The sequence below is a fragment of the Pollachius pollachius genome (genome assembly GCF_949987615.1).
Source record: "Pollachius pollachius genome assembly, chromosome: 7".
NCBI lineage: Eukaryota > Metazoa > Chordata > Actinopteri > Gadiformes > Gadidae > Pollachius > Pollachius pollachius.
This window is the reverse complement of record NC_136940.1, coordinates 16,627,213-16,643,000: the sequence shown is the minus strand read 5'-3', so window position 1 is coordinate 16,643,000 and position 15,788 is coordinate 16,627,213. Positions and strand designations below refer to the sequence as shown.

The window sequence follows — 15,788 nt, the reverse complement described above, 5'->3', positions numbered from 1 at the left end:
CTGTTCAGAGTTCACCTCGACTCTGCATAGAAACCAATGCACAGCCACCATTGAATGTTGTACGTCCTGGCACTTGTACATTGCACTTATTCAAGGTACTTAATTGTGTAGCATCTACAGTAGCTGCTATCATTGCTTTATACGGGGAATGGGTTAGCCTAGCGATTGTAATACTTGCACGATATATTGTTTCACTTCTTATGACAAATGTACTTATTGTAACAAATGCACTTATTGTAAGTCGCTCTGGATAAAAGCGTCTGCTAAATGCCCTAAATGTAAAATGTAAATGTAAAGGACAGTAGGAAAAAAGATGACCTGGGTGACAGCTCTGCCATTAGTATAAATGGTCATACGATCCTCCCCCTCTAACACCACCCTTCTCAGCCCCCATGAACTAGGACGTCAGGACGTTTGGAGGAGAACAGGACGGCCTATGCAAGGACCATACAGCCCACCATCCAAAGGACCCCCGTCAGAAAGGTTTGATGAAGTAATGCAAGAGTACCTACAAGCACTAACCCAAGCTTCTTTAAGGTTGTACTCCCAGATCACAGACCAAAAGCAGTCCGAAGCAGAGGAGCCTTCACCACCATTGGTGTCACCTGGCGAGTGGATCTGGGTGAAAAAGCACCACCGAAAGAACCTAGAGGACCGGTGGGAAGGGCCATACAAGGTACTCTTGGCGACACCCTTTTCTGTTTCTGTAGAGGACCAACGTGGGGCCCAGTGGCACCACCTGAGCCGGTGCCGCAAAGCAGATACCCCCGGCAGATCGTGGACAGAGACTTGACTGACCAAGCTGCACTCCAAGCCAAGGACAAACACGCCCCACTCGAACGATGGGCCGGAGTATGCACCCCGGGAGGTACCTGGTAGGACGCCTACTGATGGTCCTGTTCCAGGAGGGAACAGGAGACAGTCCCGTCCCACGTAAGGAGACCGTCAGGTACCCACTGTACAAACCAAAAATACCAGGTCGTGTCTTGCTAAAGTACTGTCGGGGGGTAGAAAGTATCTTTGAGTTAGATTTCTGTCAGATAATGCCCTGTGGGACAAGGACGGACCGGATCTACTTGGCAGAAAAGTACATGTGTGTAGGAACCGGACCAGGTGGCGACTTCCAAGGGAGGTATGCCTGCCAGGCGTGGTCACAGGCATCATGGCTTACTCGTCAGAGGGTTATTACCCTCTGACGTCCAGCTACAAGGTACTCCAAAAGGGAATCTCCCTGACCAGGAGAACAAATGGGTATAAGGAAATCTGGACCAGTGATGGTCTAGCAGTCAAGGGGGAGACAATGTTCATAAGGTTAAAGGCAGAGTTAATCGTTCCAGAGAAAATAGCGAAAGACAGACAAGGGCCTGGTCTTTCTAGTGCTAAGGGCGGATACAAGGGGAGAGGACCTAAGGATAGTAATCCTTCTATCAGGATATGTATGCGGGCCCAATAAATTGCCACCTAAAGGGACGCATGGTTTCTTAGAAACGCCACATCTCTCACCCACCCCGGTATTGTACCCTAACGAGGGGGCTCACGAGGAATATTGGGAGGTACAGACGGGTGAGCATAATCAGAACATGTGGTTGAAATGGATGAACTACATGGCCCGGGCTAAGGGCAAAACCAATTGCATTATCTGTGCCGCAGGGCGCCCCACCTTAACTACAACCCCCACTAGGATCACCCCTCTTAATTCACCACAAGGTTTTGCTTGTCTATTGGAGCTGTTGGTAGACGGCCACATCCCAGGGTGCTCAATTACAATAAAATCCAGATAACATATCATGTATCCTCAGACCCCGATTAGGGCTATACCCCCCAGATTCAAAGTTAATCTAACTCCGGACTATCATTGTATCACAGGGAGGGGAACAGGGAGGAAGGTAGGATCCCTTCCCCCTGGGGCATGTAATACCACTAGGGAAATAGAATTGTTGCCCAATATGACCCATGCCTGTATTGATACAGTGGGGCAAAAAAGTATTTAGTCAGCCTCCAATTGTGCAAGTTCTCCCACTTAAAAGATGAGAGAGGCCTGTAATTTTCACCATAGGTATACCTCAGCTATGAGAGACAAAATGAAAAAAAAAAATCTAGAAAATCACTGTCTGATTTTTAAAGAATTTATTTGCAAATTATGGTGGAAAATAAGTATTTGGTCAATAACAAAAGGTCATCTCAATACTTTGTTACATGCCCTTTGTTGGCAATGACAGAGGTCAAACGTTTTCTGTAAGTCTTTACAAGGTTTTCACACACTGCTGCTGGTATTTTGGCCCATTCCTCCATGCAGATCTCCTCTAGAGCAGTGATGTTTTTGGGCCACACGGACTTTCAACTCCCTCCAAAGATTTTCTATGGGGTTGAGATCTGGAGACTAGCTAGGCCACTCCAGGACCTTGAAATGCTTCTTACGAAGCCACTCCTTCGTTGCCCGGGCGGTGTGTTTGGGGTCATTGTCATGCTGAAAGACCCAGCCACGTTTCATCTTCAGTGCCCTTGCTGATGGAAGGAGGTTTTCACTCAAAATCTCACGATACATGGCCCCATTCATTTATTCCGTCATACGGATCAGACGTCCTGGTCCCTTGGCAGAAAAACAACCCCAAAGCATGATGTTTCCACCCCCATGCTTCACTGTAGGTATGGTGTTCTTTGGATGCAACTCAGCATTCTTTCTCCTCCAAACACGACGAGTTGACTTTTTACCAAAAAGTTCTATTTTGGTTTCATCTGACCATATGACATTCTCCCAATCCTGTTCATCATCCAAATGCTCTCTAGCAAACTTCAAACGGGCCCGGACATGCACTGGCTTGAGCAGGGGGACACGTCTGGCACTGCAGGATTTGAGTCCCTGGCGGCGTAGTGTGTTAGTGATGGTAGCCTTTGTTACTTTGGTCCCAGCTCTCTGGAGGTCATTCACTAGGTCCCCCCGTGTGGTTCTGGGATTTTTGTTCACCGTTCTTGTGATCATTTTGACCCCACAGGGTGAGATCTTGCGTGGAGCCCCAGATCGAGGGAGATTATCAGTGGTCTTGTATGTATTCCATTTCCTAATAATTGCTCCAACAGTTGATTTCTTCACACCAAGCTGCTTACCTATTGCAGATTCAGACTTACCAGCCTGGTGCAGGTCTACAATTGTGTTTCTGGTGTCCTTTGACAGCTCTTTGGTCTTGGTCATAGTGGAGTTTGGAGTGTGACTGTTTGAGGTTGTGGACAGGTGTCTTTTATACTGATAAGGAGTTCAAACAGGTGCCATTAACACAGGTAACAAGTGGAGGACAGAGGAGCCTCTTAAAGAAGAAGTTACAGGTCTGTGACAGCCAGAAATCTTGCTGGTTTGTAGGTGACCAAATACTTATTTTCCACCATAATTTGCAAATAAATTCTTAAAAAATCAGACAATGTGATTTTCTGGATTTTTTTTTTTTTTTCATTTTGTCTCTCATAGCTGAGGTTTACCTATGATGAAAATTACAGGCCTCTCTTGTCTTTTTAAGTGGGAGAACTTGCACAATTGGTGGCTGACTAAATACTTTTTTGCCCCACTGTATATGGTGGTTCTGTGGAGGACAGACCCTCAGGGGAGTTCTCCCATTTAAATTCTCAGGTACATGCGCAATAAAACGGGAGTATGCAACCGTCCCGGGTAGTTTTGATAAAAATATATATAGACTCAATAGGAGTACCCAGAGGGGTCCCTAACGAACATAAAGCCCGTAATCAGATAACGGCAGGATTTGAAACGGTTCTATTTTGGTGGTCTACTATTAATAAAATTGTTGACTGGATAAATTACATATACTATAATCAACGGTTCGTTAATTTTACAGAAGAGGCAGTCAAAGGACTGTCCGAACAATTAGATGCCACCTCCAGGATGACCTATCAGAATAGGCTAGCCTTAGATTTGTTATTAGCAGAACGAGGAGGGGTGTGCGGGATGATAGGGACAACATGTTGTACTTTTATCCCCAATAACACAGCTCTGGATGGGTCAGTGGCCAGGGTGTTGGCCGGACTACAATCCCTCAGGTTAGAGTTGGCAGAGAACTCCGGTATTAGTGACCCTTTCACTGGATGGATGGAGAACCTGTTTGGTAGGTGGAAGGGCATGATCCAGTCAGTGCTCGTCGCTGGAATAATGGCAGTAGCCGTGTTAATTGTGGTCGGCTGCTGTTGTATTCCCTGCGCACAAGGGCTACTGCATCGGCTGATCGCCACAGCAGTGGGCGCTACAGAAGCGCCAGGTGCCATTCAGGCTTACGTAGGAATCAGATATGATTCGGTGAACATGGACGAGATACCACCTGAGGGTGGTATCTCGCCCGACCCTTTTCTACAGCTGCAATATGTAGAAAAGTCAACACCAATAGTAGCGCCTGTATCTAAGATAATCAATATCCCGGATTTACTTGAATAACAAATTATTAAACAACCAATGCAGGATATGTATGTTATTGTGTAGTATTGTTTGGTTGCGAGTGCAACCAGTTATTTCTGTATCGCTGTACTGATAATGGGACTGTTGATTTTCTTTGAGTCAGTTGTTTACAGGTTTTTTGCTGCCGACACGACGACGATTGAACGCCTGAAGGATGATGTGCTAGTAACCTCTCTATGTGAGATGCGCCCTTGACAAGGAGGACCAAACGTTGGGTTCATGGATTACAGGTCCTGATGACGACAAAGAAACTAGAGCTGCAACTAAAAAATTGTCCAAAACCACCCACATGTACCAGCTCACCAATACATGAAGATCACCTGAGCCATTCAAATCCATGCGAGCCCACAGATCATTTTGATTTTTTTTTTTGTATTTTTTACTTTCAATGCATGCTATATACATAAATATGTCACCTAATTTTGTACCTTTCACTTTAATGCGTGCTGAAAATGTTATAACCTTGTCACATACAACCAGAAGTATTAGTTAGAATTTGACTGCTGCTCTTGCTCTTTTGACTATATGTTTGTATGATAACCAGGTTATCCGTTTATTATTGTGTTGTTGACAATGACCTGTATTACCTATGAGACCCACCAAGGCGAATGCCGTTTCATAATTAGGGGGACGCGTGGTGGTTTATCTCCCCTATGGAGTTTTTTCCACCTCGGTTGGTGGTGTTGATGATTTTCCTACTTTGACTATGTTTTCGGTGTGGTAAATGGTGTTTATGACTTAAAATATCTTATAGTATGGTCATCTGAGATGACCAGGGAGGGATTGTTACGTATTTTAAGCACAAAAACTGCCCACACATAGCCACTAGGAAGCAGGATCGAACACATAAGCCGTAATTACTATACATAGCCACAAGGGGAGCAGGACCTGACTGAAAGCTGCAATAACTACTCCAGCCACAGATGGTAGCACCTTTAGACAGGCGAGGAAGCCGAAGCTAATACGTCACATAGGCCACGCCTACTCGGCATTAAAGCAGGGCCTGGAGCCAACGAGAGAAGAAACATCCGGCAGTCCATACTTGCGAGTTAGATACAGAGGCCTGCTGTTTGTCGCTCACACGTGGGTCCGATACAATTCCCCTCCTTTTACTTCATAGTTACCATACCGAAATACTTTAACAAATAAAGTAAGTTAAAAGCGATCTGGATTGGACTACTTTCTTCAAGAACGCGGCACTGTCCGAGGCGTCAGTATGCAGGTCGGTCCAGGCAGTGACGTACAGCCTCCTTCGACTGGTTCCGCAGCACGTCCGTTTCCACACCAGAGACGAGATGAGTGCGACCCAAGAAGACTTTTTTTCGGTCGTTCCGCATCCCTCAAGTGGCCGGAGCCGTGGATGGAACTTTGGTTCCAATTAATACGCCCCATGTGGATGCCCACGTGTTCATATGCCGGAAGTGATTGAGACTTTTTTTTAACCCCCCCCACCCACATGTCACTAAACATTTCCGTCAATGTGACCAATCCCCACCATATCCCAGCCTTTTGCCTTCTCCTTTGCTCTTTTTATTTTTTTTTTTCTTTCGTTTTTTTTACGTTATTTTAGTCTATGTTTTATGAGTAGCCTATGTCACAGTCTGCACAAATCCCCCCCACTTTCTCTCACACATTTTGAGTGCCCTGCCTGCTCAAACATTTATCAATCACCAAACTAAGAACATAAAGGACCATAATAGGCTCAGATGTGACACACCATTACCAATGTGTTATAATAAAACGCATCCAATACACAGAATGTCCACTGGTGATGCCACTGAGGCTATAGTAGGCTAACGATGCTCTTAGCATCCTACGAGTACCCCTGGAGTCGTCGTTAGCTACGAGCGATTTCACAACGTTCGTTACCAACGATGCTTTCGGGAAACAGTGTGAAAACTGTACGATGTTCGTACGACACACTTCACGATTTGGGGAAACTGGGCCCTGGGCCGTATTTCAGAGAAAGTTGATATCCAAAATGCGACTGTTGCAATACAACTGCACACCTTCATGTTATCAAAAGCAAACTAACCTAAATTCACGTACTGCAGTTTGGTAAACACTGTATTGTAGATTTGTCTGCTATCAAGTGATTTTCAGATTTTTCAAGTGAATACATTACAGATAGGGATAATTAAAGGTCAATGAATGTAGTTTACCAATATGGATACAAGACTGTCGAGAGCCTATTTACACATTTGGTTACCTTTGTCATAGTCACCATGACTATGATAAAGGTACCCGACTGTGATTGTTAGAACTGATTCATAAGCCGGCTGGAGCCGTTAAAAATCACCCCTGGTGCGATTACACTGAATGTAATTTCATATAGTACTGGATCCCAGATAAAGGAAAAATCCACAAAGACTATGAAAGGCATACATCTGCAGACTGTCTCTGCATTGAGTGTGTCCCTTGCACCACCACTTGGTTTTGTAGCTGCACCATACAACATCCCATTTAACATGTTCCATGCTTCCATAAAACATTCACCCCATTGATATAACAGACCTATCCGTTTGTGTGGTCTCCCTTCTTTGCGGCCTCAGCGTCTATTGAGAACATAGATGGACACATGCATGCATTAACACAGTGTGTACCTTTTCAAATATCTAACCTGAATGCAACTGAGAAATACCTCATACTTACCATGCGTTATGGGAATCCATAACAAAGTGCAAGAATAAACTAAAATCATGTTTGAGGATGACTATCTTGGAGTCTGTCTGACATGGTTAGCAAAGTGCCCTATCTCACTCATACTCTTGCTCTCATACATACGCACGCACACGTCCATACGCACCACAAGCAAGGAAGGTCAGATAATTATTTATTTGAAAATAAATTATTGGTAAAAAATTTGACAAAAATAAGTAGCGATCAAATTAAAACTGAGGAAATGTAGACAAAATCATAGGGTAATATTTGAGAACAACCTGTGTATGGAAACTGAATAATAATACAGAAAAGATCAACCATACACAACTGGGTGGTATATTATTTGAAAAAAAAACATACATTGTCCTTTTCATGTTGGTCATTGGCACAAACTAAAAAATGTTTTTCATTTTCAAAGCATAGGCACTTGAACAAAGGCATGAAATGAAATGACATCGGCAGTGTAATATGTATAATTAAGTGCTATGCCAGTAAGCCTGTTGAGAAGTAGGAGGAACTCCCTGTCATGCATCATGCCACAATCTATTTTGTCAACAGAAAGGTATTCAACCCAATCTTGTTTTTCAGGTTGAGAGTAACTGTGCACCACACATCACCTCTTTGAGTGAAGGTCTTCACACAAACCAAAGGTATGAAACAGTGTGGTCGAATAGTTTGTCATTTGTAAATCAACATGGCTAGCAAAGCCATTTTTGTGTTACTCTTGGTTGGTTATTCCTACGTATCCAATACGCACGGTAAGTACATTTTTATTTATTTTCTTTAGATTTCAATAAAAATATTTTTGTCCTTTGCCACACGTATTATTTTTATGTTTTTATTTTATCTAAATCTATCTATGTAGGATAATTGAATTGTTAGGCTAACAAACAATAGTATAAATAGAATATGCATTAATTGGCATCATGAAATTCCTGTCATTGTTTTTGTTTTATCATACCTCTGTTCTTTAGCAACCCTCGTTTTGTTGTCATAAAACATGCTAACGGAACATCCACTTCACCTTAAAAGCAAATACTTTTCTTATTCCAATTGGGTTCATAGTTGTACACATTTTCTGTTCATTTATATCTGCTCTTCAGCATCAAAGACTTTGCATAGCCGTTTTTTCACTAATGTTGGAGAAAGGAACTTCCTATTGATCTGGTTTGTACCATGAATCCTTTAGTCTTGGAAAATAAATACGTAATTACAAAAAAAAAATATGCTACGGTTGGTACTGTATCAGGTGGTTTACCTTATCCTTTCCCAGTATACGGTATACTATAATTAGTTCCTTTGTTTGGTGGCCATTTCGCCCATTCATTTAACCTACCACACAATGGATTCCATTGACTAACAATTGACAAATAAATAAGTGCTGAAAGCAAATACTTCGCTAGTTCCACTTGGGTCATATTTGTACACATTTGCTGTTAATTTCATTCACAAAGTCACACTCATTGGTAATACACTGTTGTAGGCCCTCTCAGTTTGACATTGCTTGATATCAGAATCCTGATCTTATCTCAAAGTGATGATTAGATTGTTATTTATTCTGCATTATCAAATATGAGTTCCTTCTGAAGCACCATAGTTTTCTGTTTTTCAAATCCAAATTATCTTTGGAATTGTTTTAGTTTAATTGATCCATCATTAATCTCATTGTACCCATTTTCCCCTATTGAAGTGACGCTGTCAATATAGAGTTAAATTAAACTCAATGATACAATTTCCTTTCTTCTTACAAATGAGGAAAATGTGTAAAAAGTGTAAAAGCTGCACATACTGATAGTGCCCAAATTTTTGTGTTTAGTTTAGGTACATTACTGGGCACCAGCCATGCCCAACAGGGCACAGTTGTAAGTTGTAACGAGGGCTGGATGATAAGTCAATGTTAGTATTCTCTGATCAAATCGGAAGCAAAAACCTTGATATATTTTTAAAATACATTTCCTATATTTTGATTAAAATCAAAAACATGATTTTGAGCAATGCCCTGGGTGCAATGTGTTCAAGTAGTTTGCAATAGGCTATGCTATTTCATGATGTACATGCAGGCAGTAGGCTACATGCAAATTTAGGGAAAACCTAAGGGATCTGCGTAGACAAAGAAAAAATTGAATATGCAAAATAATTGGGGTGGAAAAATTATGTTGATTGAAAAAAAAGGCACTATATCAAATCAACTCACTTGGATTAATACCTTTTGACCATGTTCAGTCCCAATATCTCCCTAACAACTCTGGGGCAGCCTCCCAAATTTTGCACTTCTTCAATGTAGTATCCTCCGATCACCTTGCGATCACTACTTGTGTACGCGTTAAGCTGGATCATTTGTCTTGAAAAGCGTCAGTGTCAAGCCATTGACACAGATATCATGCCTTTATCATACGAGTAAACATGCCAGATAATACCGGGCCCCCTTGAGAAGTAATTATGTCATCTGAGACGTCTTCATTCCCTCTCTGACACTGCTTGAGAACAAAGCGCACATCTTCTTTCATCACACTCATGCCATGTTCCCTACACTTGGTGTAAGTCCAGCGGTACTCATGAAGTTACGGACTACTTCAGTTTGTCTCAAATGAAGTCGACAAAGGTCCCAGACTTTTTTTTCCCCTTGAAGATACCCTCTGGCACGAAGCAACCTCTTAATATGTCTTTCACTTATTTGAAAACCATGTCTAGAGCCTAACTCTATTTTTTATAAATATATGGCTATGCACAAAGTCAAACTCAATGAATTGCTCCATGTAGTTCGGTTGATCTCTTGTATGAGGAAGAAAAGTAACAACATTTTTTACTCCAAGCTTCGGAAAGTCAAACTAAAAATTGAACAGCCAACAAATATGTCTGCTTTTTCATAAATCACAAGTATGCTTCAAAATGGCACAGGGACTTTAAACGTGCCAGGCTAGACCATTAGCCTTGTTAGCATTAGCATTTTGACATGCTCACGGAATATTGCGCACATGACGAGTTGGCTCACCTATTTTCTTTGGAAAATGCACATTCAGCAGCAAGTCTAGATCACATTTATTGTGATCTAGACTTGCATTTATTGAGAATTCTGTCTTTAAACTCAGAACCCAGAATAAATTATTCACATGTTGCCCTAATCGTCTACTCTCTCTCAAGCAGATGTTAATATGTTCATTATTTTCCAGCAACCACAACAGCAGGTCCGACAACCACAACGGCAGGTCCAACAACCACAACAGCAGCTCCAACAACCACAACCGCAGGTCTAACTTCAACAACAGCACCTCCAACAACCACAACAGCAGCTCCGACAACCATAACTGCAGCATCAACAACCACAACAGCGGCTCCAACAGCCATAGGCCCGGGTCAACGAACCACAACAGCAGCTCCAACAACCACAACAGCAGCTCCAACTACCACAACATCAGCTCCAACAACCACAACATCAGCTCCAACATCCACAGGCCCGGGTCCACCAACCACAACAGCAGCTCCAAATACCACAACAGCAGATCCATCTACCACAAAAGCAGCACTAACAACCACAACAGCAGTTCCAACAACCACAACAGCAGTTCCAACAACCACAACAGTGGCTCCAACAACTACAACAGCGGCTCCAACAACCACAACCGCAGGTCCAATAACCATGACAGCAGGTCAAACAACCAAAACAGCAGTTCCAACAACCACAACACCAGTTCCAACAACCACAACAGCAGGTCCCACAACCACAACAGCGGCTCCAACCACTACAACAGCAGCTACAACTACCAGAACCGTACATCCAACAACCACAACACCAGTTTCAACAACTAAAACTGCAGATCCAACCACCAAAACTGCTGCTCCAACAATCACAACCGTGGGTCCAACAACCACAACAGCAGCATCAACAACCACCACAGCAGCTCCAACAACAACAACAGCGGCTCCAACAACCACAACCCCGGGTCCAGCAACCACAACAGCAGCTCCAAGTACCACAACTCCAGTTCCAACTACAACAACAGCACTTCCAACAACCACAACAGCAGCTCCGACAACCACAACTGCAGCTCCAACAACAACAGGCCTGGGTCCAGCAACCACAACAGCAGCTCCAACAACCACAACAGTGGCTCCAACAACCAAAGGCCCGGGTCAACCAACCACAACAGCAGCTCCAACAACCACAGGCCCGGATCCAACTACCACAACAGCAGTTCCAACTACCACAAAAGCAGCACCAACAACCACAACAGCAGCTCCAACAACCAAAGCAGCGGCTCCAACAACTACAACATCAGCTCCAAGTACCACAACTCCAGTTCCAACTACAACAACAGCACTTCCAACAACCACAACAGCAGCTTCGACAACCACAACTGCAGCTCCAACAAAAACAGGCCTGGGTCCAGCAACCACAACAGCAGCTCCAACAACCACAACAGTGGCTCCAACAACCACAGGCCCGGGTCAACCAACCACAACAGCAGCTCCAACAACCACAGGCCCGGGTCCAACTACCACAACAGCAGTTCCAACTACCACAAAAGCAGCACCAACAACCACAACTGTGGGTCCAACAACCACAACAGCAGCATCAACAACCACCACAGCAGCTCCAACAACCACAACAGCGGCTCCAACAACCACAACCCCGGGTCCAGCAACCACAACAGCAGTTCAAACTACCACAACATCAGCTCCAAGTACCACAACTCCAGTTCCAACTACAACAACAGCACTTCCAACAAACACAACGGCAGCTCCGACAACCACAACTGCAGCTCCAACAACAACAGGCCTGGGTCCAGCAACCACAACAGCAGCTTCAACAACCACAACAGTGGCTCCAACAACCACAGGCCCGGGTCAACCAACCACAACAGCAGCTCCAACAACCACAGGCCCGGGTTCAACTACCACAACAGCAGTTCCAACTTCCACAACAGCAGCTCCAACAACCACAACGACGGATCCAACAACCATAACCGCAGGTCCAATAACCATGACAGCAGGTCCAACAACCACAACAGCAGGTCCAACAACCACAACAGCAGGTCCAACAATCAGAACTCCAGCTCCAACTACCATAACTGTGGTTCCAGCAACCACAACAGCGGCTCCAACCACTACAACAGCGGCTCCAACGACCACAACCGCTGTTCCAACAACCACAACAGCGGTTCCAACAACCACAACCCCGGGTCCAACTACCAGAACCGTGGATCCAACAACCACAACACCAGTTTCAACAACTACAACTGCAGGTCCACCAACCAAAACTGCAGCTCCAACAACCACAACCGTGGGTCCAACAACCACAACAGCAGCAACAACAACCACAACAGCAGCTCCAACAACCACAACAGCGTCTCCAACAAACACAAGCCCAGGTCCAACAACCACAACAGCAGTTCAAACTACCACAACATCAGCTCCAAGTAACACAACTCCAGTTCCAACTACAACAACAGCACCTCAAACAACCACAACAGCAGCTCCAACAACCACAACTGCAGCTCCAACAACAACAGGCCTGGGTCCAACAACCACAACAGCGGCTCCAACAACCACAGGCCTGGGTCAACCAACCACAACAGCAGCTCCAACAACCACAACATCAGCTCCAACAACCACAGGCCCGGGTCCAACAACCACAACAGCAGCTCCAACACCGACAACTGCTGCACCAACGACAACTGCTGCACAAACGACAACTGCTGCACCAACAACGACAACTGCTGCACCAACGACAATTGCTGCACCAACAACGTCAATTGCTGCATCAACAACAACAACTGCAGCAACAACGACAATAACTGCTGCACCAACATTGACAACTGCTGCACCAACAATGACAACTGCTGCACCTACAACAACTGCTGCACCAACAACGACAATTGCGGCACCAACAACGGCAACTGCTGCACCAACGACAACAACTGCTGCACCAACAACGACAACTGCTGCACCAACAACAACTACTGCACCAACAACAGTGGTTCCAACAACCACAACAGCAGCTCCAACAAACACAACAGCAGCTCAAACAACTACAACAGCGACTCCAACCACTATAACAGCGGCTCCAACAACCACCACAATGGCTCCAACAACAACAACAGCAGCTCCAACAACCACAACCTCGGCTCCAACAACCACAACAGCAGCTCCAACAACCACAACCTCGGCTCCAACAACCACAACCCCGGCTCCAACAACCACAACCCCGGCTCCAACAACCACAACAGCAGCTCCAACAACCACAACAGCAGCTCAAACAACTACAACAGCGGCTCCAACCACTATAACAGCGGCTCCAACAACCACCACAGTGGCTCCAACAACAACCACAGCAGCTCCAACAACCACAACCTCGGCTCCAACAACCACAACCCCGGCTCCAACAACCACAACCCCAGCTCCAACAACCACAACGACGATCATTCCTCCCGGTATGTCCACTTGAAAACAAAAACATCACAACAATATCCTAACTTTTTATAGTAACTGGTTGGCATCAGGCTGGCTAAATCACATTTTCTATGTACTCTCTGTACTCAAGATGTTCCTCGTTTGAATCACCTGCACATGCCTTTCTCCCCAGTCTTCTCAACCATGGCATATTTACAAGTCAAGATGATTTCCTTTGGTGAACTCAGCAACGACATCATTTCGGGACGTCTTCAAGAGGTACGGTTAGTTGCATCTATCGATTAGATGAAACACTTTTGCATTATGGACAGCAGTTGCACATATTAAGCAAGAAATTCTTTGTCTCTGTAACTGATGCCATATTTTCACCCTTCTTTTTTCTCTGCTTAGTTCTTCAGAAATCAGCTCCCGACTGGAACAGCTCATCTGCTCTCAGTGAAAAGAATCCAAAGAATTGCAATTTAATAATATTTGTTTGGGTTATTGTGTTTATAAATGCGCTTAAATTGTGGTTAAGAAATATCCAGAAACACATTGCTTACACATTTACATCAAATATGTATTGCATGGAAACACATAACTGTATATATAACAATTGAAATATTCAGAATTTAAATGTAAATCCAAGCATTTATCAAATAGTCAAATAGTATCGTCAAAAGAAAAATTAATGGTCTTGTGAAATCCTAATTTCCTAATATATTCTCAGTAACTCAGTAACTAACTTTATTATTGTTGTTGCGTTATTTAGAAAAGGTACTCGAATCAGGATCGCTTTTAACCCACTTCACTTGGCCTAGTTTCGGCATGGTTACTATGAAGCAAAAGGAGGGGAATCGTGTATTCACGCGCGGAGCGACGCTTAGCAGAGCATCCTAGGTTGCCCTGCCTCTAGAGAATCTCTCCCCTCATCGGGGTCCTGCTCTGTTTAGATATGGAGTAAGCGTGGTCTACTTGCTCTGACTGGCTATGGTTTTGAGAGCCCGCCTTCGGCTTCCTCATATGTGTGATGATGCTGCCATCTTTTGGCCATGAGCAGTTATCACAGCATATATGTTTGGTCCTGCTCCCTTGTGGCTATGTGCGGATATTACATCTTACGTGCTTATTTTCGTGACATTGCGAATGTTTTTAAATCGATATATGATCAATCATTTGCAGTTTTAATGTTGGATAATCAATCTTTCAAAACATGATGCTGATTTTCTTTCAGTTGTTTTTTATCTTGTTTACAGATCCATGTTTTTTACATGACTCGGATACAGTAATATTACTTTAATTTGTATTACATTAAGTGTAGACTATCATTTAAACGATAATAAGTGCTTTGTCTACCATAAAGGGTAAATTACTCACAGCAACCATAATTTATGATGTGTACATTATATGTTATTTTTTGGCATCAAAGATCCTCATGAAACTAATGAATTTATTGTCTACGACAGTTGTTTTCAAACTGTGAGGCGCGCCTCCCCTGGGGGGCTCTAGATTTCTTCAGGGGGGGCGCGACGTGAGAAAAAAACAAAACAGAAAAAGTAATAGAAAAAACACAAAGACGAAAACGTGCTGTGTTCGAAATCGTTCCCTAGTCACTCAATCACTATTCGAGCGACCAAACGAGAATTCGGACACTACGCTTAGTAATGTGCGATATAAACGATATACGATATAAACGATATAAAAAAAAATGGCCTACGATAGAGATTTTAATTCTATTGCTCTATCGCGATAATGCATGTTGATGACGCAAAATACAATGTTTAATTTTTGGTTTGGTGCAATTCCTTTTCACATTGCAATTTTCGCAACAGTGCCAGAATTCGTCAACAAACCTTCATGTGTGCAAATAACGTTAAATCATTGGACAAAAAGGTCTGGGGCGTTGTAAAGCGTTAAAGAAAAATGGGGGGGGGGGGGGGGGGGGGGGGAAGCACCGGTGAAGTAAACGATCATGGATATCCAGCGTAATATACATTGATCTGCAGACTGGTCCAACTCCTTCTCCCTCATCCTGACTCGGAATGTGTTAAATGCATCGGCATTTTTAAGTTATGTTCTCCAGCATACTTTTTACTTGCTTTTGTCGGACCGTCGGGTGGTGGCTCAACATGGAGCAAAGAGGAGACGGAATGTCTTTTGGATATCGGACCCAAATATCCAAAAGACGTTCCGTCTCCTCTTTGCTCCATGTTGAGCAACGTCTCCGAGACCACCTCTCCGGCTGGGTCAACCTCCTTTTGATGGTTAAAAATATCACGTAATC

At 43.8% G+C, this 15,788-nt stretch overlaps 1 protein-coding gene across 1 annotated transcript; it reads left to right on the top strand.

Moving 5' to 3' along the window:
* Positions 1–842: 842 nt before the first annotated feature.
* Positions 843–15,411, top strand: LOC307078289 (uncharacterized protein; the record flags this gene model as incomplete). The annotated part of the gene is made up of 8 exons (XM_079740032.1): positions 843–949; positions 10,285–10,467; positions 11,554–11,664; positions 11,755–11,895; positions 11,953–12,357; positions 12,547–13,545; positions 13,698–13,783; positions 13,916–15,411. 7 exons carry the CDS (start codon positions 843–845, stop codon positions 13,744–13,746), a joined length of 1,995 nt encoding a protein of 664 aa, XP_079596158.1. The 3' UTR covers positions 13,747–13,783; positions 13,916–15,411.
* Positions 15,412–15,788: the final 377 nt, after the last annotated feature.